General features: G+C 62.1%; 3 protein-coding genes across 5 annotated transcripts; 1 reads left to right on the top strand and 2 right to left on the bottom strand.

Annotated features, from left to right (window-relative positions):
- Positions 1-1,548: 1,548 nt before the first annotated feature.
- Positions 1,549-4,529, bottom strand: TMEM109 (transmembrane protein 109). 3 transcript variants are annotated; one of them, XM_067295761.1, is made up of 4 exons: positions 4,431-4,529; positions 2,828-3,078; positions 2,299-2,401; positions 1,549-1,975 (listed from the first exon to the last, which is right to left on the bottom strand). In XM_067295761.1, exons 2-4 carry the CDS (start codon positions 3,047-3,049, stop codon positions 1,590-1,592), a joined length of 711 nt encoding a protein of 236 aa, XP_067151862.1. In that variant the 5' UTR covers positions 3,050-3,078; positions 4,431-4,529; the 3' UTR covers positions 1,549-1,589. The 3 variants fall into 3 exon arrangements, with proteins under 3 accessions (XP_067151862.1, XP_067151864.1, XP_067151863.1); XM_067295763.1 differs by lacking the exon at positions 4,431-4,529 and adding an exon at positions 3,175-3,656; XM_067295762.1 differs by lacking the exon at positions 4,431-4,529 and having other exon boundaries at positions 2,828-3,656.
- A 245-nt stretch (positions 4,530-4,774) lies between these two features.
- On the top strand, positions 4,775-10,829 carry PRPF19 (pre-mRNA processing factor 19). Its single transcript, XM_067295755.1, has 16 exons — positions 4,775-4,899; positions 5,560-5,709; positions 6,396-6,472; positions 6,609-6,750; positions 6,941-7,014; positions 7,098-7,160; positions 7,256-7,297; positions 7,436-7,510; positions 7,813-7,888; positions 8,130-8,239; positions 8,465-8,620; positions 8,700-8,769; positions 8,965-9,050; positions 9,733-9,903; positions 10,140-10,245; positions 10,661-10,829. Exons 1-16 carry the CDS (start codon positions 4,881-4,883, stop codon positions 10,756-10,758), a joined length of 1,515 nt encoding a protein of 504 aa, XP_067151856.1. The 5' UTR covers positions 4,775-4,880; the 3' UTR covers positions 10,759-10,829.
- A 2,956-nt stretch (positions 10,830-13,785) lies between these two features.
- ZP1 (zona pellucida glycoprotein 1) lies at positions 13,786-19,036 on the bottom strand. Its single transcript, XM_067295368.1, has 11 exons — positions 18,871-19,036; positions 18,454-18,575; positions 17,033-18,374; positions 16,726-16,869; positions 16,213-16,397; positions 16,028-16,125; positions 15,498-15,625; positions 15,230-15,419; positions 14,997-15,147; positions 14,185-14,269; positions 13,786-13,892 (listed from the first exon to the last, which is right to left on the bottom strand). The coding sequence occupies exons 1-11, from the start codon at positions 19,034-19,036 to the stop codon at positions 13,786-13,788; spliced, it is 2,718 nt and encodes a 905-aa protein (XP_067151469.1).
- Between the last annotated feature and the right edge of the window lie 730 nt (positions 19,037-19,766).

Below are 19,766 nucleotides of genomic sequence, written 5' to 3'. Positions count from 1 at the left end.
GGGGCCGGCTGGAGGGCGATGGGGACAGGGAAGGGGCCGGATCCTGGCACGGCTAACCTCCCTCCATATCCTCCAGCCTCGGCAAACAGATGGAGGGAGGCACGTGCGCGGCCCGGCGTGCACAGCCTGGCGTGTCGCGGCCTGCTACGGGCCCTGGGCGCCCTCCACCTGCCCCAGAAATGCGGGACCCACGCCCAGCACACCTGCCCCAACCTGCCTCCCCCAAACCGGGGGCAGAGCAGGTCCCAGGGACGCCAGTGAAGCCCCACGTAGCTCGCAAAGAGTTAAAGCAGACAGCGTTGGGGGGGGGGGGGGACAAGGGGGGCAAGAAACCCGCTGTGGGGGTTGGGGCCCATCCCCGTGTGCGTGGTGGGGAAACGGCCTGGCACAAGGGGGACAGAGCACAGCCGGCGTCCCCCACCCCACGGAGGGACCCACCAGACTGGGGCACAGCGCGCGCGGGGGCCTCAGGTGGCAGGGACGGAGCCGGTCACTTAGGAGCCATTAATCCCCTTTCCGGGCTGCGCGGCGGCGCCAGGGCTCGCTGCCCGAAAGCCTGGTCAGCAGGCGGGAGGGAGGGACGGCTGGGACGGCAGCCCAGCTCGCGGCAGCTGCCCCCGCCAGCCCCCGGCTCAGGCATCCCGCCGCCGGGGCGGCCCCCCGGCATGCCCACGCCGCTCCCCACGCAGGCATCCCGTGCAGGACAGCCGGGCCCGGTCTCGTCCTTGCTGCTTCTCGGCTGGGACGGGAAAATGAACTCGCCGGGCTGTGATTAAATAGTGTTTATTTGGTATCACGTATCAAAATAGTTTAAAAAGCAGCTTAAAAAACAAGAACCCCCAAGGCAGGGTTTGGCAGCCATCTCCGAGGAGAGGCACGCGCAGCAGTTTGGCACCCCCGCCGGGCACAGACGCAAGCCCCGGTTTTGGGGAAGGGAGAGAAATCGCCGTCACCTTCCCCAAAGGGAGGCCCGTGGCTGGAGACCGCCCCTCCGAGGGACGCCCAGAGGAGCGGAGCAGGTGCCCAGCTGGGTAAGCCGAATCCTCGCCCTCCCGCCGAGCTGCGTCCGTACCCGCTCCCCGGACAGATGGACACAACGGCTGTGCGCTTGGCACGGGCGGATGCGTGGCGCCGCTGCCAGGCGAGGCGAACGCACCGCGGATTAAAACGCGCCCCCGCTTTCCTCTTTGGGGGGGGGGCTGGGTTTGGAGTTGGGGGGCGAAGGAGGTCACTGTGGCCATACCAAGCCCCCCCCCATCTCCTTCCGTGGGTGCGGGCTGCGTAAGGCACCGCTGGCTCGAACGAAGGCACTGCGGCGTGCGCGTAGGGAGCAGGTCCCCAGCTCTGCGGGTGCTGCGTGGAGCAGGCGCCCTGTTCCCCTCGCCGGGACACGGGGCTCCTGGCTGGAGCTCACCCCCGGGCTGGTTAAAAACACCTCCTGGGAGAACTGGGGAAGGGTGGTGGCAACGGGAAGGGAGACGTGCCACGGCGGGGGGTGGGCAGGGCAGCGGCGGGGTGCGGGGGTGCAGCGGGGAGGTTGGGCACTGGGAGCGCTGGGGCCACCGGCATGGGGGGGCGGGGGGGGCAGCTCACTCCTCCTCCCGGTTCCGGGGGCCCCCCCACTTCTGCCGCCGCCGCAGCTCCTCCACCTTCCACTCGAGGCTGCGCACGGTGGCCTCCAGCTCAGCGCTGGGGCCGCGCGCCCCCGCCAGGCGCCCCAGCAGGGCGTAGAGCACCCACAGCCCCAGCAGCAGCCCCGCCTGCGCCGTGGGGTTCTCCTGGGAGACCACGATGTAGCAGAAGGCGCGCAGGAAGCAGCACAGCTTCACCCACCACAGCGCGTGCTCCAGGAGGTCCAGCGCCAGCCCCAGCAGCCGCGCCAGCAGCCAGGAGCTCAGCAGCAGGGCCAAGCCCCACAGCAGCAGCTTCTGCACCTCGCCGGGGCCCAGGCTCACGCTCTGGACCAGGATGTCCCCTGGAAAGCAGAAAGGCATCAGAGCCAGCCCGGCCACGACCCTCCCGGCGAGGGAGGAGACTCTCCTTGCCGGCGAAAGGCTGGGGCGGGAGTTTCCGACCCTCACCTGACCGGCCTCAGGAGCAAACCCAGGGCCATGTTAAACCCTTGCCAGGAGCCCCCCGCTCCTACCGGCGAAGGGAGGCCACGGGCTCCACCAAAGCAGCCCCGCAGGCCGCTGGTCTCCCTGGGCCTCAGTTCCCCCCCACACTCTGCCCGGCCTGCCCTCAGGGCACGGCTGGAGTGGGGGCACCCCGGGGAAGGCAGCAGCAGGGCTGGCTCACCGTTCAGGCCAAAGGCAGTCAGGATGTCTCCCAGGATCTTGCAGAGCGTAGCCAGAGCCACGGAGATGCCCGAGGACACGGTCCAGAGCACAGCGGAGAGGCTCTGTGAGGAACAGGGAGAGACAAGGCTGCTCGGCACCACGGGCTGGCAGAGAGGATGCACCACGGGGAGGGAGAAAAGCTTTGCTGCCTCTCCCAGGAGGAACAAGCATCTCCTGGTACGAGCGGGGCTCGCTTCCCTGCCGCTCGGCTGGGGAGGCCGGGTGGCCCAGCGGGTGGATTAGCGAGGGATGGATCCCACCACAGCTGGGACAGCACTGGTGTCCAGGCAGAGCAGCTCTTCTCACAGGAAGATCCAAGCCCCCCGGGTTTCCCTGCGCCCCAGGGTGAAAGGGAGAGGCGCCCCCAAATCCCTCTCCGGGGTGCAGGCTCCTGCATCCTCTGCGGGGCTTTGCTAGAGCCAGCGGGAACGTGGGCTCCCCGCCTGCCGCTGCCGCTGCCCCGCGGACGGCCCGACGGAGATCCTCACCTTCGCCACCAGCTGCAGGGACTCGCGGCCCACCCAGGTCTCCAGGGTGTCCCTCGCAGCTCGGCCCAGCCACGAGAGGAGGTCGTCGGCGACGGCGTCCTGCCTCCGGGAGCCTTCCTGCCCGTCGTCCACCCTGCCCGCCGCCGCCCCGAGGAAGGTGGCCCCCAGGAGCAGAGCCAGCACGGCCCGGAGCAGGAGCCGGCGCCACGGATCGCTCCCCATCTTCGGTCTTGCGTCCAGTCCAGGAATCTCTGGGGGGGGGGGGAAGAGAGCCTGGGTAGGCGCTGGGCTGGACGGGCAGGGGCCCTGCTGCCCCCGCGCTGGCGCGGGCGCCGAGCAGCTGACACCTTCCCCGTGGCGCCGGAGGCCACCTCCGCCGTCACTCAAGCCTCAGCCCTGGCCTCAGCCCAGCAGCTTCTCAAGCACACCCAAGCGGCTCCCAGCGCCTCGCCGGCGAGCTGCGATCCCCCGGACTGGCGGGCCGGAGGCGGCCGGCCCTGCCGGCTCCCCGCTCCGAGGCCGGAGGTGGTGCTGCCCCAGGGTGGGCGCCCCGCGGGCAGGCAGAGCCCTCGTCCGTCCGCAGGGCTGCCGAGGGGCCGGGCCGGGCAGGGCCCCCGGCGGGCGCCCGCTGCTGAGTCAGCCCTGGCTCCGCAGGCCGGCGGCTATCTTTAGCGAGGCGTCCCCGGCGGGCTGCGGGCCGCGGCGGCGGGGGGCCCTCCCGGGCGGCCGAGCCCAGCGCCCGGCACCCCTCACCGTCCCGGCAGGGACGGCCGCTCCGGGGGCCGAGGGGCACCGTCACCATCGCCGCCGGCTCCTCCGGGACACCCTGCTCCCCCCAGCACCCAGGTCCTCCCCCCAAGTAGCCCGTCCCGCCCCGGCCCTTGCTGCCACCTCCGCCTTGGCACCCCGGCCCTCCTTGGCCCCCGAGGCAGCCAGCGCTATGGGGCGCCCCGTCTCTCCCCATCTACAGACACCCCACATCACCCCACATCACGTCTCTGCCTCCTGGGTGCTCCATCACTCCCGATCCCCGAGGTGCCCACGATCTCCCAGGACCCTGATCCCAAAGTTCCCCATCTCTCCCGTCCCCCCCCGGCACCCTATCCTCACGCCTGCCCCATCTCTCCCGTCCCCCCCCCCCCGGCACCCCGTCCTCACGCCTGCCCCATCTCTCCCGTCCCCCCCCCCCGGCACCCCGTCCTCACGCCTGCCCCATCTCTCCCGCCCCCCCCCGGCACCCCGTCCTCACGCCTGCCCCATCTCTCCCGCCCCCCCCCGGCACCCCGTCCTCACGCCTGCCCCATCTCTCCCGTCCCCCCCCCGGCACCCCGTCCTCACGCCTGCCCCATCTCTCCCGCCCCCCCCCGGTCCCCCGTCCTCACGCCTGCCCCATCTCTCCCGCCCCCCCCCGGGTCCCTCGCCGCCCGGGACACCCCACCGCTCCCCACGCCGCTGGGTCCCCGCTGCCCTAGCGCCCGTCCCTCCGCACCTCCCGCAGGACCCATCTCCCGAGAGCCCCGTCCCCCCGTTGCCCCCTCTCCCCTCGGGCGCCCCCCCCAGGTCCCCTCGCTCCCCCCCCCCCCCGGCAGGGGGCCGCGCTCACCGCCGCCGCGCGGGGGCGCTGCCGGGCCGGGCCGGGACCCGCGCGCGCGGCCAGGCCGGAAGCGAACCCGCCCCGGCGCGGTGCTCGCCGGGAGCCGTAGTCCGGGGGCGGGCGGGGGGCGCGCCGCGCGGCATTCTGGGCGCCGGTCGCCATGGCAACGCGGCCCTCCCCGGCGGCCGTTGGGCGGGGCGGGGGGGCGGGGCGCCCCGGTTCCTCTCCCCGGTGCACGCCGGGAGGCGCCGTTCCCGCGGCGCCAGGGGGCGGGGCGGAAGCGGCGCGGCGGAAGCGGCGCGGCGGCCTCACCTCCCCCCCCTCGGGGCGCGGGGCACGCCGGGAGCAGTTCCGTTTCCGGCGGCGGGGCCCGCGTGAGCGGCTCGGAGCGTCACTGCGGCCGCGCGCGCCGCACCCGCACCCGCACCCGGTGGCGGCGGGGCGGCCCCGGGGCCCGCCATGGCCCTCATCTGCTCCAGTGAGTGCGCGGCCGCCCGCCCGGCCCGGCCCGCTTGGCGGACGTCCCTTCGCCGTGCGGGGCCCCCGCCGCGGCCCCGCCGTCGTGCCGGGGGGCGCTCGGCTCTCGCCCGCCGGCGTTGCGGCGCAGGGCCGCAGCGCCGAGAAGGGGTTTTACCGGCCCGTGCGGGCACCCGCAGCCAGCGGCTGCCTCTCCGCCCTGCCAGCCGCGAGGAGAGAGCTGGCGCTGGCGCCTTGTCTGAACGGGCAGCATGAGCAGGGGGTGCCGGGCCCCGAGCCGCGCTCGCGGCGTGATACGGAGAGGGATTTAGGAAAGCTTGTTAATAGCCGCCCTTTGAGGCGCTGGCCGCGCTGCGCTTGGCCGCTGCGCCTGGGCTGCCTGATGGGGAGGGGAGCAACGAGAGATGCTTCGCTTGCCTGGTGTAGAGGTGGCAATAAATGCCTTAGAAGGAGCTCTGCTCTGCCCCTCGTATCAAGGGCATGTCGCACAGAGCGGCTTCACTCTTGGAGAGGACGTGGGGTTTTGGGGTGACCCTTGTTCTCACCCGTGAGAGGCAGCAGGCCGGCAGGGACTGCCAGCACTTGAGTCACGTCAGGACCTAGTCTTATGCCATGCAGTGGTGCTGTAACCCATGCAATCTTCCTTCTTTCCTTCGAACAGTTTCTAACGAGGTGCCTGAGCACCCCTGCGTGTCCCCAGTCTCCAACCATGTCTACGAGCGCAGGCTGATCGAGAAATACATTGCAGAAAATGGGACCGACCCTGTAAACAACCAGCCTCTCTCGGAGGAGCAGCTCATAGACATCAAAGGTAACAAGGGCACGTGCCAGGAGCAGATCTAATTCCCAGCCAGGGATGCTCAGAGCCCGAGTTCCTGCATTTTGCGGTGCCTGTACTGCTTCTCTCTGGGGAAGCACAAGGGTCTTGGCTGCGTCAGGACTGGGGGTGCAGGACAGAGATGCACAAGTCATTTTGGGCATAGGCAGTTGAATTCATTAACATGGGTGATGCTGCCAGAGAAAGGACTTGGAGAAGCGGCAGCAGAGTGGCGTCAGTGCAGCAGTGATGTTCAGCTGAAAAGATCTATGATCTGCAGAGGCGGGATGTGCACAGATGGGGTTTTAGGCACCTTGCATTGCTCTGCTGTGGCTACTGTGGGCTGTGCCCTGGGCAGGCTGCCAGATAAGCTGGACTGGTGGTTGTATCTGGTCTGGCAGCAGCTCAAAGTCATGAGGAGAAAGTGCTGAGACCCTGAGAAAAAATTTCCCAAGGGACTAGTCAATGGTGCCCTCCCTGATAGCCCAGGGAGGCCAAGCCATCAACCAGTGATGCAGTCAGAAAGCCGAGCTGAAGGGATGAGTTGCTAGCGGATATAGATAGAAAGGAGCACGTGTGTGTGTGTGTGTGAAGGGATTGGTTGAAGACGGTGTCTTTAGGCGATGCTGAGAACCCAGCTGACCCCAGAGATTGATGCGTTCCCACTGTCTCGTTCCCAGTTGCTCACCCGATCCGGCCCAAGCCGCCGTCTGCTACTAGCATACCAGCCATCCTGAAAGCCCTCCAGGATGAGTGGGTGAGTGCTGGCCCCTGGCTGGGTTGGGGCTGAGAATGGAGCTAAGCACCAGTGCTGGCCCCTTCTGGGAGGAAGGGGTGACTGCACTGAGGCTAATGCGTTCCCCTGCCTGTCTGGCTCTTCCTCCTCCTGCCAGGACGCTGTCATGCTGCATAGCTTCACCCTCCGTCAGCAGCTGCAGACTACGCGCCAGGAGCTGTCCCATGCGCTCTACCAGCACGATGCCGCCTGCCGTGTCATTGCTCGGCTCACCAAGGAGGTCACCGCGGCCAGAGAAGGTGACGTGGAGCTGTGGGGGGGCTGTGTGCCCCTGGAGAATGTCGTGGGTCTCAGGGAGAGTGGGCTGGGGAGGAGAGGCAATGTGTGGCTCTGGAGCAGGTAGGCTGGATAGAGATCACTGTGCTGGACACCATCTCCTTTTTCCTTCGAGTGGCCTGTCTAACTCGTAGGCTTTCTCTGCCTCCGCAGCCTTGGCAACTCTGAAACCCCAGGCTGGTCTCATCGTGCCCCAGACAGTGCCGTCCTCCCAGCCGAACGTGGCGGTGAGTCTCAACTGCATATCTCAGCACATTTCCCCTTTCTTCCCATCCTGGATGTAACCAGCCCCCTTCTCTGTCCTGTGCAGGGTGCTGGGGAGTCCATGGATCTGGGAGAGCTTGCAGGCATGACCCCCGAGATCATTCAGAAGGTAAGGGATCTTCTGCTCGTGCTGCCATGGCCTTCTCCGGTTTCTCGCCATGAGAGCCCGAATCAGTTTGTAACCAACCTTCTCTTGTTTTGCAGCTTCAAGACAAGGCTACGGTGCTGACCACGGAGCGTAAGAAGGTGAGGGGCTGCATCTCGCTCTGGGGGATGGAGCTTGAGTGGCTTTGGGTGATGTGAAACCAGGTGCTGTGGAAGTCAGGATGTGAAGTGCCCCGGAGGGAGGCCGTTATTTATCTCCACGTTGTTTTTCTTCTGCAGAGAGGCAAGACGGTTCCAGAGGAGCTGGTGAAGCCAGAGGAGCTCAGCAAGTATCGGCAGGTTGCTTCGCATGTGGTGAGTGCCGTGGCATGAGACAAGGGCTTGAAAGCTCGGCTCTGCCAGCTGGGCATCCAGGCATCTCCTGTGCCGCTTTGCAGCATTAATGAGCAACAGATTTGCTGCTGGGCAAAGCAGGAAGAGGTTCATGGCGTTTTGTGTCACGGGCAGCCGGGGATGGGGCATGTGCTGGAACAGATGTGGCACAAACTCCCACTGTTGGAAGGAAACACGCTGGGCTCCCCTCAAGGGCCTCTCAATTCCCTTTGGGGCGTTTTCTTGCTTGTGATATTAATCCGATGTCCTTTTACTTGGTGCAGGGGCTGCACAGCGCCAGCATCCCAGGGATCCTTGCCCTGGACCTCTGTCCTTCCGACACCAACAAGATCCTCACTGGTAAGGGAACCATCTCCACTTGTGGGGGACTGGCTGCTGTTAGTGAAGAGCTGTGACTGCTTTGGGGCAGGCTCCTTTCTCTGTGCTTCCGGGGGGTGGATATGTGGCGAGGGGCATAAGGAATTCTCTCGGCTCAGTGCAAAGTTTCTCAGGACAACGTGGTCCTGAGGAAAGGTGGATGGACTTGGACTTGGCTGGCCACACACTCCCATTTCTCACAACTCTCCGCTTTGTTTTCCAGGCGGGGCTGATAAAAACGTCATTGTCTTTGACAAGAGCTCAGAGCAGATCCTGGCAACGCTCAAGGGACACTCTAAGAAGGTTACCAGTGTCGTGTTCCACCCATCTCAGGTGCGGTTACGCCCACGTTTGGCCTCTTCCCTCCCAGGCAGATGGCTCTAGATCAGACATCCTGGACCCATCTCCTGGTGGTCTGTTCTAGGAGAGGGGTGGTCTTCATCTCAGGCAGACTGGTGATAGGCCAGTTCTCGTTTGCAGGAAACTCTCAGATGGAGAGATGAAAGTCTTTTGACCGTATGCCTTTGGCATTAACCTCCTTGCCTCATCCCTGTCTAGGACTTGGTGTTCTCAGCTTCTCCTGATGCAACCATCCGGATCTGGTCTGTGCCCAATGCCTCGTGTGTGCAAGTTGTCCGTGCCCACGAGGGCTCTGTGACAGGGCTGAGTCTCCATGCGACAGGTGACTACCTCCTCAGCTCTTCTGATGACCAGGTGAGACCCAGCTCAGAGAGTACAGACGCCCCCCTACGCCTCATCTCTGAGTACTCAACGCTCTGTTCGTCTCTTCCAGTACTGGGCCTTCTCGGATATCCAGACAGGCCGTGTCCTCACCAAGGTGACGGATGAGAGCTCTGGCTGTGGTAAGGCTTATAGCTGGGTATCCCCACCCCTGGGGACTGTTGAGAGTTTGTGGAGAAGGGATTTTTCTGCCCACAGGTCCCTGGGTCTCCAAGAGCCCAGAAAACCTTGTGTGGGGGCCCCCTGGTAACAAGGCGAGAAGGTCTCCCAGGATAGACTCTCCCCAGCCCTCTGAATTTCTCCCTGTGTCTCTGCAGCTCTCACTTGTGCCCAGTTCCACCCAGACGGGCTCATTTTTGGAACAGGGACGATGGACTCCCAGATCAAGATCTGGGATCTGAAGGTAAGGGTAGCTCTGGGCAGGCAAGAGGGTTTGGGGAAGTGCAAGGGGACATAGCCAGTATTGGTCTGTTCAGTCTGGTGCCCAGCAGAGTGCTCAGTCCAAGGCGCGGAACCAATGTCTGCTGGAGCGAGAGTCTGGGGGGAGGCTTTGGGGATCTCTTCTGATATTTTCTCCAAAAACGTAAAGCTTCAGCTCAAGAGTTGCCTCTTTTCTGGCGCCGTAGCTGGCGATCGGGATCTTCTTGTGACGAGAAGGTGTTTGCTGTGTCCCTAAGAGAGCTCCTGGGAGCAGGAGGGTTTGCAGGCAGCCTGTCTGGCTCCGCTGTGGGATGAGTAACTGAAGCGGACTGATGATACAGATTGGCATAAGGCTGTTTGCTTGGCTCAGCTGTATGGACAGAACGTGGCAGTTAACAGGGATCTGCTCTGTCATGTCCCTGGAGCCGATGTGAAGAGTAAGAGTTTGGGTGCTGCATGGGGTGACAGTGCCCCATGGCTTTCCTCACCCCTACTTCTCTGGGCAATGCAAATTCTTGCCATCCTGCCCCTTTGTGGGCTGTTGTGCTCACCTGGGCTTTCTCTGCCAAACTGCTGCCCAAACCCCCGCCAGAGCTGCCCTGGAGGGCTGAGGATGTTGAGTCGGCGTTTCCCTAGGAGTCACCAGCATTTAACTGTCTTCCCAGGAACGTACCAACGTGGCCAACTTCCCAGGGCACTCAGGCCCCATCACTAGCATCGCCTTCTCTGAGAACGGCTACTATCTCGCCACGGCTGCGGACGACTCCTCTGTCAAGCTCTGGGACTTGCGTAAGCTTAAGAACTTCAAGACGTTGCAGCTGGACAATAACTTTGAGGTGCGATTGCCTGGCTGGGCAGGCTGGCCGGTTGCTGTCGCCATGTCCACTTTCCCAGCCCTATGCTAACTGCGCTCCTCCGTTTTGGGGAAGCCTGATGCGGAGGTGCCAGTTGCAGGGGGTTGCCTCTATGGGGTGTTGGCATGGAGAAGAGTTGCTGCCTCCCTGGCCCCCAGTGGCCAGTTTGGAGCTTCTTGGGCCCGGTCTGAAGCCTTGCTTCTCCCTCTCCTCTGCAGGTGAAGTCTCTCATCTTTGACCAGAGCGGCACCTACCTGGCCCTGGGTGGGACAGATGTTCAGATCTACATCTGCAAGCAGTGGACAGAAATCCTTCACTTCACAGGTGAGGGGTTCTGGCTGGTGGAGGTTTTGGGAGGAGGCACGTCGAGGGACAGTTGGAGGGGGAGGTGTTCGGGTGCACTCCTTGGGAAGAGGAAATCTGGTTCTGGTGTACATGGCGCTGCAGACCTAGCTATGGGGTGCAAAGTGATACCCTCCCCACCAGTGTCTCTGCCAGTAGTTACCCCAGGTGTGGGGGAAAATGTGAGGCAATTCCTTGGCTGTGCAGCGTGAACTCTCGGGATCTCGAGAGCAGGCTGGATTTGGAGATGATCTTTTTCTGCTCTTGCTGCTGCGAGTCAGTGACCCTCAGCATGGAAAGAGCATGTAGCAGAGGCTAATTCCTTTAAAGCCCAGTGTTCTGCTCTGCCCGAGCTCACCTGCTCGTGCCATAACCACGTGCTGCCTTCCTTCCCCAGAGCACAGCGGCCTCACCACAGGAGTGGCTTTTGGCCACCACGCCAAGTTCATCGCCTCAACGGGCATGGACCGGAGCCTGAAGTTCTACAGTCTGTAATCCCAGACGTGGGGTCAAGGGGGTCTCACGCTGCCGTGTTGGGGTTTGGGGAGGGACGGAGGGAGTATTGGGGTGGGGGTGGGGGGCTGTGTGGGAGGGGAGGGAGGCAGGTGTGTTTCATTGCTTCTCTGGGCTTCCCTGCCCTAGCCGTTGGCAGAAGGAAAGTTACCAGGATGTCGCCTTCCCTGTGCTTCATGGATTTGTTGTTTTGTTTTTCTCCTTTTCTGGTTTCGTGTTTGTCTTTCTGGCTTTAGATTCTTTTCTGTGATTGTAACCGAGTCAACAAAAGGCTCCAACCCATTTGCTGATGGGTGTTTGTGATTGAGAGACCGTAGTGGGGATGCGTGTAAGGAGGGAGGGAGGGAGGGGGGAGAATGTGCAGGTTTTGTAAGCAGCTATCTAGTTTCATTACGGAAATAAAGAACTATTCATCTTACCTGGTACGCGCACAACTCGCTGTCATCTGGGTGCCCAGGAGGAGGGTGAAAGGACCAGTTGGCTGCATCTGCAGTGCTCCTGGCACTGGGTAACACAGTTGGCAATCGGAGCACCCTGCTTGCCCCGAGAGGTGTTCCCCACCACTGGTGTGTGGAAGCCATTAACGGGGACACGTGTCCCCTGCTTTGGTGGAACAGCTGCTCTTACGCTGGCCTGCTGTAGCTTTGGCTGTGAGCACGAGGACGTGTTTCTTTCTCAGGTGCCGCCTCTGGTGAGCTGGGCAGTGCTCGCAGCCCTGTTCCCTCATGACCTCTCACACCCAGGCCATGGAGGTATCTAGTCCTGTGTGAAGGGTCCGATGAAAGATCTGGGTGTTTTGGAGCGGCGGCAAACCTAGGGCTGCCTGGAGCCAGGCAAGGCCCGATGTTTTCAAAGACCCCTATCAAACAGCTGCTCCTCTCCCTGCATCTTTGGTAGCAGATCCTGGGGCACAGTTTGGCCTTGTTTTTCCCACCAGATACTGGAGGAGCAGAAAGGGTAGATCTATTTTGCCTTGGACAGCTGAGTCTGAGCCTGGCTCCTGCTTTGTGCTTGCTTGAGGAGAAAGGGCTTCTCTGGGTGCAGTTCACCCATTCTTCTGGGTGTCTCTTTGAAGGCAAGATGGGCCCCCGTTGGGGTCTCTTGCACCCACCTCCGTATGCGTCTCTGTCGAATGAGCGCCACTGAGGAGCTGAGATGCTGGACTGGTGCTTTCCATCCTCCACAGACACCTATGCCTGAGGCAGCCGGAGAGGTAAGAGAAACAAGTTAATGTGCTGCGCTGAGTTCTGTGGGAGTGAAACCTCTGATGGGGTCCCCACGAGCTGGGCAGGCTGGGCTCTGTCTCTGGCCTCTTCCCCTCCAACTAGAAACGGCTGTGATCTATCTCCCACCCCTGGGATGGAGACAGGAGGGGATCGCTGTAGGTCTCTGCTCCAGTGTCACTGCAGTGAGGCTCAAGGTCCAGTCCTGCAGCAGCCACCGGCTCTCCCTGGTTACCTGGGAAGCCCAGGAGATTGGCAGGAGGCGGCTATGCACTCTCTGATTTGACTCCCGGCATGATGAGGCCACAGAATTCCTCCCTGGTACCTTTGTGAGGGGCTAAAGCATCTTTCTGCAAGCCCTTTCAGTTCTGCCATGAAGACCCCCGGGGGACAGGGTGTACAGTGGGAAGGGATGCTGGGAAGTGTTTCAAGCTCACCCAGCTCCTCAAGCTCGCTTTCACCTCCTGGCTCTGGGCTGTCCAGACCATCAGTGTGATCTGATCTGCCTGTCCCTGCGTTCCCTTCCCTGCTTCTGGCATCCCTGAGCATGCTGTTTGCTGTCCAAGAGGGCCGAGGGCTCTGTATTGATGAGCAGCAGCTTGGCAGGAGGGCAGAGCACTGCCAGAACCCAGATGTGTGGCCCCAGCGAGTTAGGGCTGACAGGGATCGTCTGTCCTGTCTGCAGCAGATGCTGGGGGCTGGGAGCAGGCCAGGCAGAGGCACTGCGCTGAGCACCAGGGTCTGGCTACCAGGGCTTTCTGCAGGATCTTGAGGGCTGAGGTGGGTAGGGACAGAGGAGGCTGAATTTAGCCCTTCGCAGTTTAACCAGGGCTTGGGTGAGGGCTCGGGGAAGGGAAAGGTGCTGTGTTTGCTGTCCTACTGTCCACAGCTTTGATAACTGGCTGGTGCAGGCGAGGTAGGTACCTGTAAGAGCAAATCTGTGCCCAGTTCTTGGGGCCAGGCACAAGGGGAATATCCCATGTGGGTCCTGCCCCAGGAGCTGGCCTGGACTTATAGGTGCTGCAGTTTTTCCCTTTTCTAAGCTAGCCCACCCTTTGTGTGGCTGAATGTCAAGTTCGGCCCCATGCACCCGGCTGCCCTTGCATGGGGGGAAACCAGGGTTTCTAGACCACCCCCAATCCTGTGTGGCACTTGTGTGTGCTCTAACCTCAAACAGTCCCTCTTTATTCCATGCCTTGAGGTATGTAGGTGTTTCCTTTGGACGTGCATGGGGGGAGCTACATGGACAGCAAACACACTGATAGATGCATTTCTCCTTTAAATCAGCATGAGGGCTTGTGTGAAAGAGGCAGTGGAAAAGAGGAGGATCTAACGGACCAGAGAAAAGTGCTAGATGGAGAGGGAGACATCACAGCCACCAGCCGGAGGGGTAAGAGATTATATGATTGCCTGTAACATGTAAGGGAAGCTCAGAGGAGGATGTGGGTACCACAGTCTCTGAGGTGGGGACAGGAGACCTTTTTTGCTCCTGTCCCCCACAGACAAAACACCACAAAAGCCTCTAGCTTGAGCCACAACTTTTGCTGGTTTATTTTTTCTCCTTCCTGCCCTGCACATCTGCCACGAGGGAGAGCAGAGCCAGGAGATATCCAGTCAGGTCCTTCCTGGAGGCAAGGGCTGTGGAGGAGAAGGATGTGAACTGCTGCCTGGGTCAAAGGGGCAGTTGGTGGGGAGGACAGTAACAGGAGAGATGAAAACTACATTTTCAGCTAGCACCTGAGGTCTGCTTGACCATAGCAGGAAAACTCACCCTACACCTTTGAGCTCAGCCTTTCTGCACCTTGGGGCTCTCCTGGAAGACTATGCGTCCTTGAGAAATGACCGTGTCCACGGGATCTGGTGTCATCTTGTCACCCAGAGACCGGCGGGCTCCTGTGGAGGGGCACCAGGAGTTGGCATGGAAGAAGGCTGCCAATTAGCAGGACGCGGAGGTGTGCCGCAGGCAACCGGAGCTCCCTCTACGGCCTGCATGCCGTTACCAAACAAGCTGCCAAACCTTCTCAGCTCCTCCAGCCATGGCCACCATGGGCCAGCCTGGGAGCATGCACTGAGGCCACGCAGGAGCACGTGTTATACGTTGTGAGCAGGGCAGCATCTGTCTTGGCAGCTGGGTGCTACTAGGAAAACCCTCCCAGTGCGTTTGGCTGAATGCGCCCAGACTTACTTGACGGCACTCCCAGCTGGCAGGAGGGCCGGCAGGGCTCCGGCTGCGCGAGGTGACACACGGAGGCACTGCAGAAGATGTACACCTGAAAGCCATGCATTGGCACAGCGTTAGCATCTGGCACGCTGGTGGGCCAGGAGCTGGCAGACAGGAAGCCCAGCCCTTTGGCCTCGTGAGAAACAGCTCCTAGCCCCTTCACCTGAAGGAAACCCTATAATACAGCGTAGACTCCCTGCTTGCTTTGTAGGGCCGCAGTCAGAGAGCAGAGGGGAGACTACCTGGCATGTGGTAGCGATGCCTGTGCCTGCACATCATGAGCCAGGGATCTTTTGCTGGGTGGGAAACCACAGCGTTTGCTCAGCAGAAGTACCAGGGGTGTGTTTAGGGTGCTGATATGGGGGCTTGCTGACATTAGAAGTTGGATGGTGGATGTCCCCGCAGCTTGAAGAACAAACCCTGGGGAGCTGTATTCACCAAGTCTCCTGGAAGGAGCCTATTTCTTGGGTGTTGAGCCACTCTAGATGTGGCTGAGCACGTGTGGTTTTGCAGGTATCATCGGCTGAGTTTGCACTCATTGCCATGGGCAGGCAGGGAGGAGCCCAGTACCCAGGAGGAACCTCTGGAAAGCTCTGAGGTCAGTGGCCCAGTCACAGGGCTGATGCTGCAGAGCAAAAGCCACAGGGTCTCATGCACTGTGTTTGAGTGCTTGTAACTGAGTCTCTCTTTGAGAGCTGAGACCAAACCCACGTTTCACCCTGCAGGGCTGAATGGAGAAGTCCTCCTGTCATGGTGCACATCCACCCCCTCCTCACCTCTCCTTCAAGCATGGCCATGGAGGGGGACTCCACAAAGGTGAATGTGGAGACAACAAAGCGTTGATAGTGGCTCGGGAAGGGCAGCTGCGGCGAGGCCGGTCCCATGGGCACGAGCTGGGTCCTGTAGTTGTCCCCTACGAATGGGCACCTGGGCGCACGAGAGGGACCCTCGGTCACTGCTGATGGGCCCCTCTTGCCGCCCTTCCATTCCCTGCCTGCCTCCCACTCACCCGTCCACCAGGATGGGCCACTGGGGTTCTGCTGTAGCGCTGGTGCTGGGGGATGCCCAGCACTGGTGCAGGACCAGAACCAGGTTGGGGTCTGTCTTCTGCAGGAGGCGAACCTCTACGTAGATGGGGTCCCTGAGCACCTTCACAAGGGGATAGTCGCTGTCCTCGTGGTAGGTGCTATAGCTTTCATCTGTAGGAGAAGAGGGAGAAGCCGAGCTAGCTGTGGCCCGGTGGGGACACCCACGGGGCTGACGGGTGGGCTGCTTACCAGTAGCAATGCGCAGCTGGAGCCGGAGAGGCCCTGGCTCGACCAGGGGTGCGGCTGTGGGGGGCACAGCAACCTCAACACGGACTGGCAGGAGGTCGCTGGCATTGTAGATGCAGCGAGCGTGGAGGCTGCGTGGGAGAGAGCAGGGTGCAGACACGAAAGCCCAGCTTAGAGGAGTTGTAGGCTATATCTAGACACCTCTGTGGCTTTCACCCAGCAACTTTATTAGTCCTCTCCCTAAGTAGGGACCAGCTCCTGTTGCTGAAGGAGAGCTGGGCACCTCCAGAGCACAACCATGTTCTCAGGCCTTGATACTTACATCGGTCCTCAGTTCTGGCACCCAAACACTTGACAGGAGCCAGGAAGAGGGGGAGCTGTTTGGGGTCCTGACCTGCAAGGTGCTTTAGGAAGAGGCTAAGCAGGGCAGGTTTTGCTAAGGGGGAGATGCAAGCTCCCAGGTCCCTTTGGCAGGGAGAGCTGATGTTCTTCATAGCCAGGAACCAGCTCAGCCACCCCTTCCCCCCCCTTACATGTAAACGCTGTCCCGTGTGATGGAGCCCTGTGGTCCTGACTGTACATCGATGGTAGAGATCAGCTGGTTCTCGTAAATCAGCCGGTCCTCAATCACCTGGGGTGAACACACGCGCAGGGTCAGCTTTCCCTCTCAAGGTCCGTGGGCAGAGCTGCCAGGGGAGCCAGGGGGCCGTGCCCTTACCTGGACAGTGGTACCACACTGAGTGACGGGGAAGCGGAACATCACAAAAGCCTCCGTCACCTTGACGGGATCACAGTGGGCCTCAGCATTGGCCAGCCGCACGCTGTCCAGGTTGTAGGGCTGGGTGGAGAGGCCCCGGGGCACCACGATGATGAAGTGCCCATCCAGCAGGCACTGGACGGTTGCTGCAACGTAAGGAAATAGGGTGCCCAGTGGACATCATAGGTTTAAAAAAAGAGTCCGGGTCCTCATGGGCCAAGAGCATAGGTCCCGTGTCAGTGCTTTCTGCAATGCTCCCTGCCTTAGCTGGCTCTCCAAGGAGGTGCAGGTCTCCCGTGGATCCCAGGTGGTTGGTTGTCTCTCTCTCTGGAGCCCTGGGCTAGAGGCTCTGGCAAACACCACCAGTGCCTGCTGCAGTAGGGACCTCCAGGCCCCTTTCTCCGCACCAGCGGGTGGTGGTGAAGCGCGTCAGAGGTGGAGACATCTCCACAGAGAGACCTGTGAGCCTCTTACCTGTGTTGCCGTAATAGCAGGGAGCGATGCGGTCCATGTCGTCGTAGCAGCATCCCACCTGCAGGCAGGCCTCGCGGCCCTGCGGGGCCGTGCAGGGGATCTTCCCCGCAGCCACGTGGCACTGCTCCCTCGTTAGCTGGGCACCTGGGGCAGCAGAGGGGTGAGGGCGGGCGCTCCGCTGAGCATCCCGGCGGCCTCCCTGAGCGTTCCCTCAGGGCCGTGACCACTGGCACTGCTCCGGGGGCAGAGAAGACCCTGCACCGTGCCGCTCCCCTCCTCCCCTCCCCCTTGGCAGGACCGCGAATACCTGCCCCTGCAGAGGGGTAGAAGAGAGCCGTGGGGCGCAGCAGGCCAGGCTGGGGGTGAAGCCCAGGACGCAGCAAACCAGGCTGGGCTTGGGGATGAAATCCTGGGCGCACTAGACCTGGCTGGGTTTGAGGCTGAAGTGCAGGACGTGCTAGACCTGGTCGGGATTGGGGGTGAAGCCCAGGGCGCGCTAGACTCGGTCGGGATTGGCCAGGTCGCGCTAGTCCAGCTTGGGTCTGGACACCCGGGTGCACTCGACTTGGTTGGGACTGAGACTGAAGGCCATGATGAGCTAGTCCAGTTTGGGTCTGGACACCAGAGTGTATTAAACCAGCTTGAGAGTGGGTCTGAAGGCCAGGGCGAGCTAAGCCCGGTTGGGTTTGGGGCTGAATGCCAGGGCGTACTAAGCCTGCCAGAGCCTGAGCACCAGGGTGCATTAGGCCAGGCTGGGGCTGAGACTGCAGTCCTGGGTGAACGAGGCCAGGTTGGGCCTGAGACTGCAGTCCTGGGTGAACGAGGCCAGGCTGGGACTGAGACTGCAGTCCTGGGTGAACGAGGCCAGGCTGGGACTGAGACTGTAGTCCAGGGTGAACAAGGCCAGGCTGGGACTGAGACTGTAGTCCAGGGTGAACAAGGCCAGGTTGGGACTGGGGCTGAAATCCTGGGCGAACGAGGCCAGGCTGGGACTGGGGCTGAAATCCTGGGTGAACGAGGCCAGGTTGGGTCTGAACCCCAGGGTGTAGCAGGCCAGGCTGGGCCGGAGACTGGATGCCAGGACGTAAACCCGGCTGGGGCCGAGCAAGGGGCCGAACCAGGCCTGGCTGGGATTGGGGCTGAACCCCAGGACGAGCTGGGCCGTGTTGGGTCTGAACGCCTGGGTGCACGAGGCCAGGCGGGGGCTGGGCTTGAACTCCCGGGCGTACTATTCCTGACTGGGTCTGAACCCCCGGGCGAACCTGGCCAGGTTGGGTTTGAACCCCTGCGCGAATCAGGCTGGGTTGGGGTTGGCGCTGAAGTCCAGGATGTACCAGACCCGGATGGGGCTGAGCCACGGAGTGGACCTGGTCCGAATGGGTTTGGAGCGGGAGCTGGTGCCCAGGAAGAGCTAAGGCAGACTGGGACACATGGTGCAGGAGGCCAGGCTGGGGCTGGGGTAGGGGAACGAGGACGCCAGCCTGAGTCTGGTGGATGCCATTCCCTTGGTGCTCAACACGCATGTTCCCGTCCACGAGGATGCTGTAGTCAGCCGTCTGCGGGCAGGTCATGTTGACTTCGTAGGAGGCAGCAATGACCCCGCTGATCAGCACTTCCTCCATGCGGACCCTCAGGATGTAGTGGTCTTCCTGCAACAAGGCAGAAGGGATAGTCACCTCCAGCGCCTGCTGGCAGCTGGGCATAAGACATATGGGGTGGGACCCTCACCTTTACCAGGACATGGCAGCCTTCGTAGCCGGAGGAGAAGATCACCCCTCCATCCACTCCGGTGTTGAGCCAGTGGAGGCAGATGGAGCAGTTGGCCACTTCGAAGAGGGTGCCAAACTCATCTGCAGAGACGAGTGTCAAGATGTTTCCCAGGGATGCAGCTACAAGAAATCCACCCCTCCACACGACCCCTTTCAGCAGCACAGTCTGGGAGAGGTCCTATGCCAGAAACTCATTCACGCATTTGGCTCACCCCGGTGGCGCTGAGGCTCCCCCCGGGCACAGGTGCTCCAGGGGACGAGACCCCAGCTCGGGGCGTGGAGGCACTTGGGTTTCGATCATCATGCACTGCCCTGGAGGGATTCCCCCGGAGGAGAGCCAGGCGGGCTCGTGCTCACGTCCCCACCGCTTACTTACCCAAGACTTTGAAGCGGACGGTGCGGCCTCGGGTGGGATATGCCAGGAGCTGCATGCCGTAGTCCCCGCAGTCGTAGCGGTACTGCAGGAGTGAGAAGGCGATGCCCGGCCCCGGGGACAAGAGGAGCAGCAGGGCCACGAGGTAGCGGCTCCATCCCCAACCCATGGCAGCGGTGATGGGCTCTCTCAGTGGGAGAGCAATTTATACCCGCCAGGCTGGGAAGTGTGTGTGTGTGGGGGGGCAATCAGATGACCTGAGGGGCCGTGCTTGGGACAGTGCCTCCTGCCCCGCAGAGGGAGGACGAGCACGGCAAAATGCTCCTCGTGCCAGAGATCACGGCTCCCACGCTATGAGCGACCTCGCTGCCCCATCCCCGCTCCCTATGGTAGACTTCTCCCGGCCATGTCAGAGTTATGGGGAGGAAGCGAAAGCTGTTCAAACGGTTTGTCCTGAGGTGGTGGCAAGGCAGGAGAAACTGTCACTCCAAATGGGGAATCGAGACTGCTTGCCTGCTCTCCTGGCCAACCAAGCTGGACGGAGCAAATTAAATAATGTGGCCACAGGCGGACAGAAAGGAGATCTTGGGATAGGGAGCAGGCAAGCGGGACGAGAGGGCTGATGGGCTCGCATGTCTCTCTTTCCGCACAGCACTGATGCTTTGGCACAAGTCGGGGGGGGACAGCAATGCCTCCTGGCTCCCCGTCAGGTGCACCGTAGCTGGGCCACCCACAAGATCAGGAGCCTGTTTAGGGCACAGTGGCTGCAGCCTAAGGGTGTAGCTGGTCGTAGCATCGGGATTGCTGCCGGTTTGTAGCAGCACAGTGCACGCAGCGTGCGAGGATCAGCAGAGAGGGAATTAGGTAGGTGGCTCCAAATCATCTTGCAAGCAAACCTG

This window comes from Apteryx mantelli, chromosome 4 (assembly GCF_036417845.1).
Source record: "Apteryx mantelli isolate bAptMan1 chromosome 4, bAptMan1.hap1, whole genome shotgun sequence".
Lineage (NCBI taxonomy): Eukaryota > Metazoa > Chordata > Aves > Apterygiformes > Apterygidae > Apteryx > Apteryx mantelli.
The sequence above is the reverse complement of the archived record's forward strand: the minus strand, read 5'-3'. Positions and strand labels throughout refer to the sequence as shown.

Coding starts and splice junctions, on each gene's coding strand:
- TMEM109 (XM_067295761.1), bottom strand. CDS start 3,049: ATGGGGAGCGATCCGTGGCGCCGGCTCCTGCTCCGGGCCGTGCTGGCT. Junction 2,402..2,827: donor CCCTGCAGCTGGTGGCGAAG/GTGAGGATCTCC, acceptor TGTTCCTCACAG/AGCCTCTCCGCTGTGCTCTG. Junction 1,976..2,298: donor GACTGCCTTTGGCCTGAACG/GTGAGCCAGCCC, acceptor TCTGCTTTCCAG/GGGACATCCTGGTCCAGAGC.
- PRPF19 (XM_067295755.1), top strand. Junction 6,751..6,940: donor GGTCACCGCGGCCAGAGAAG/GTGACGTGGAGC, acceptor CTGCCTCCGCAG/CCTTGGCAACTCTGAAACCC. Junction 7,298..7,435: donor TGACCACGGAGCGTAAGAAG/GTGAGGGGCTGC, acceptor TTTCTTCTGCAG/AGAGGCAAGACGGTTCCAGA.
- ZP1 (XM_067295368.1), bottom strand. CDS start 19,036: ATGGGTTGGGGATGGAGCCGCTACCTCGTGGCCCTGCTGCTCCTCTTG. Junction 15,148..15,229: donor TGGCCCATCCTGGTGGACGG/GTGAGTGGGAGG, acceptor TCGTGCGCCCAG/GTGCCCATTCGTAGGGGACA. Junction 14,270..14,996: donor TGGCCATGCTTGAAGGAGAG/GTGAGGAGGGGG, acceptor CATGGCTTTCAG/GTGTACATCTTCTGCAGTGC.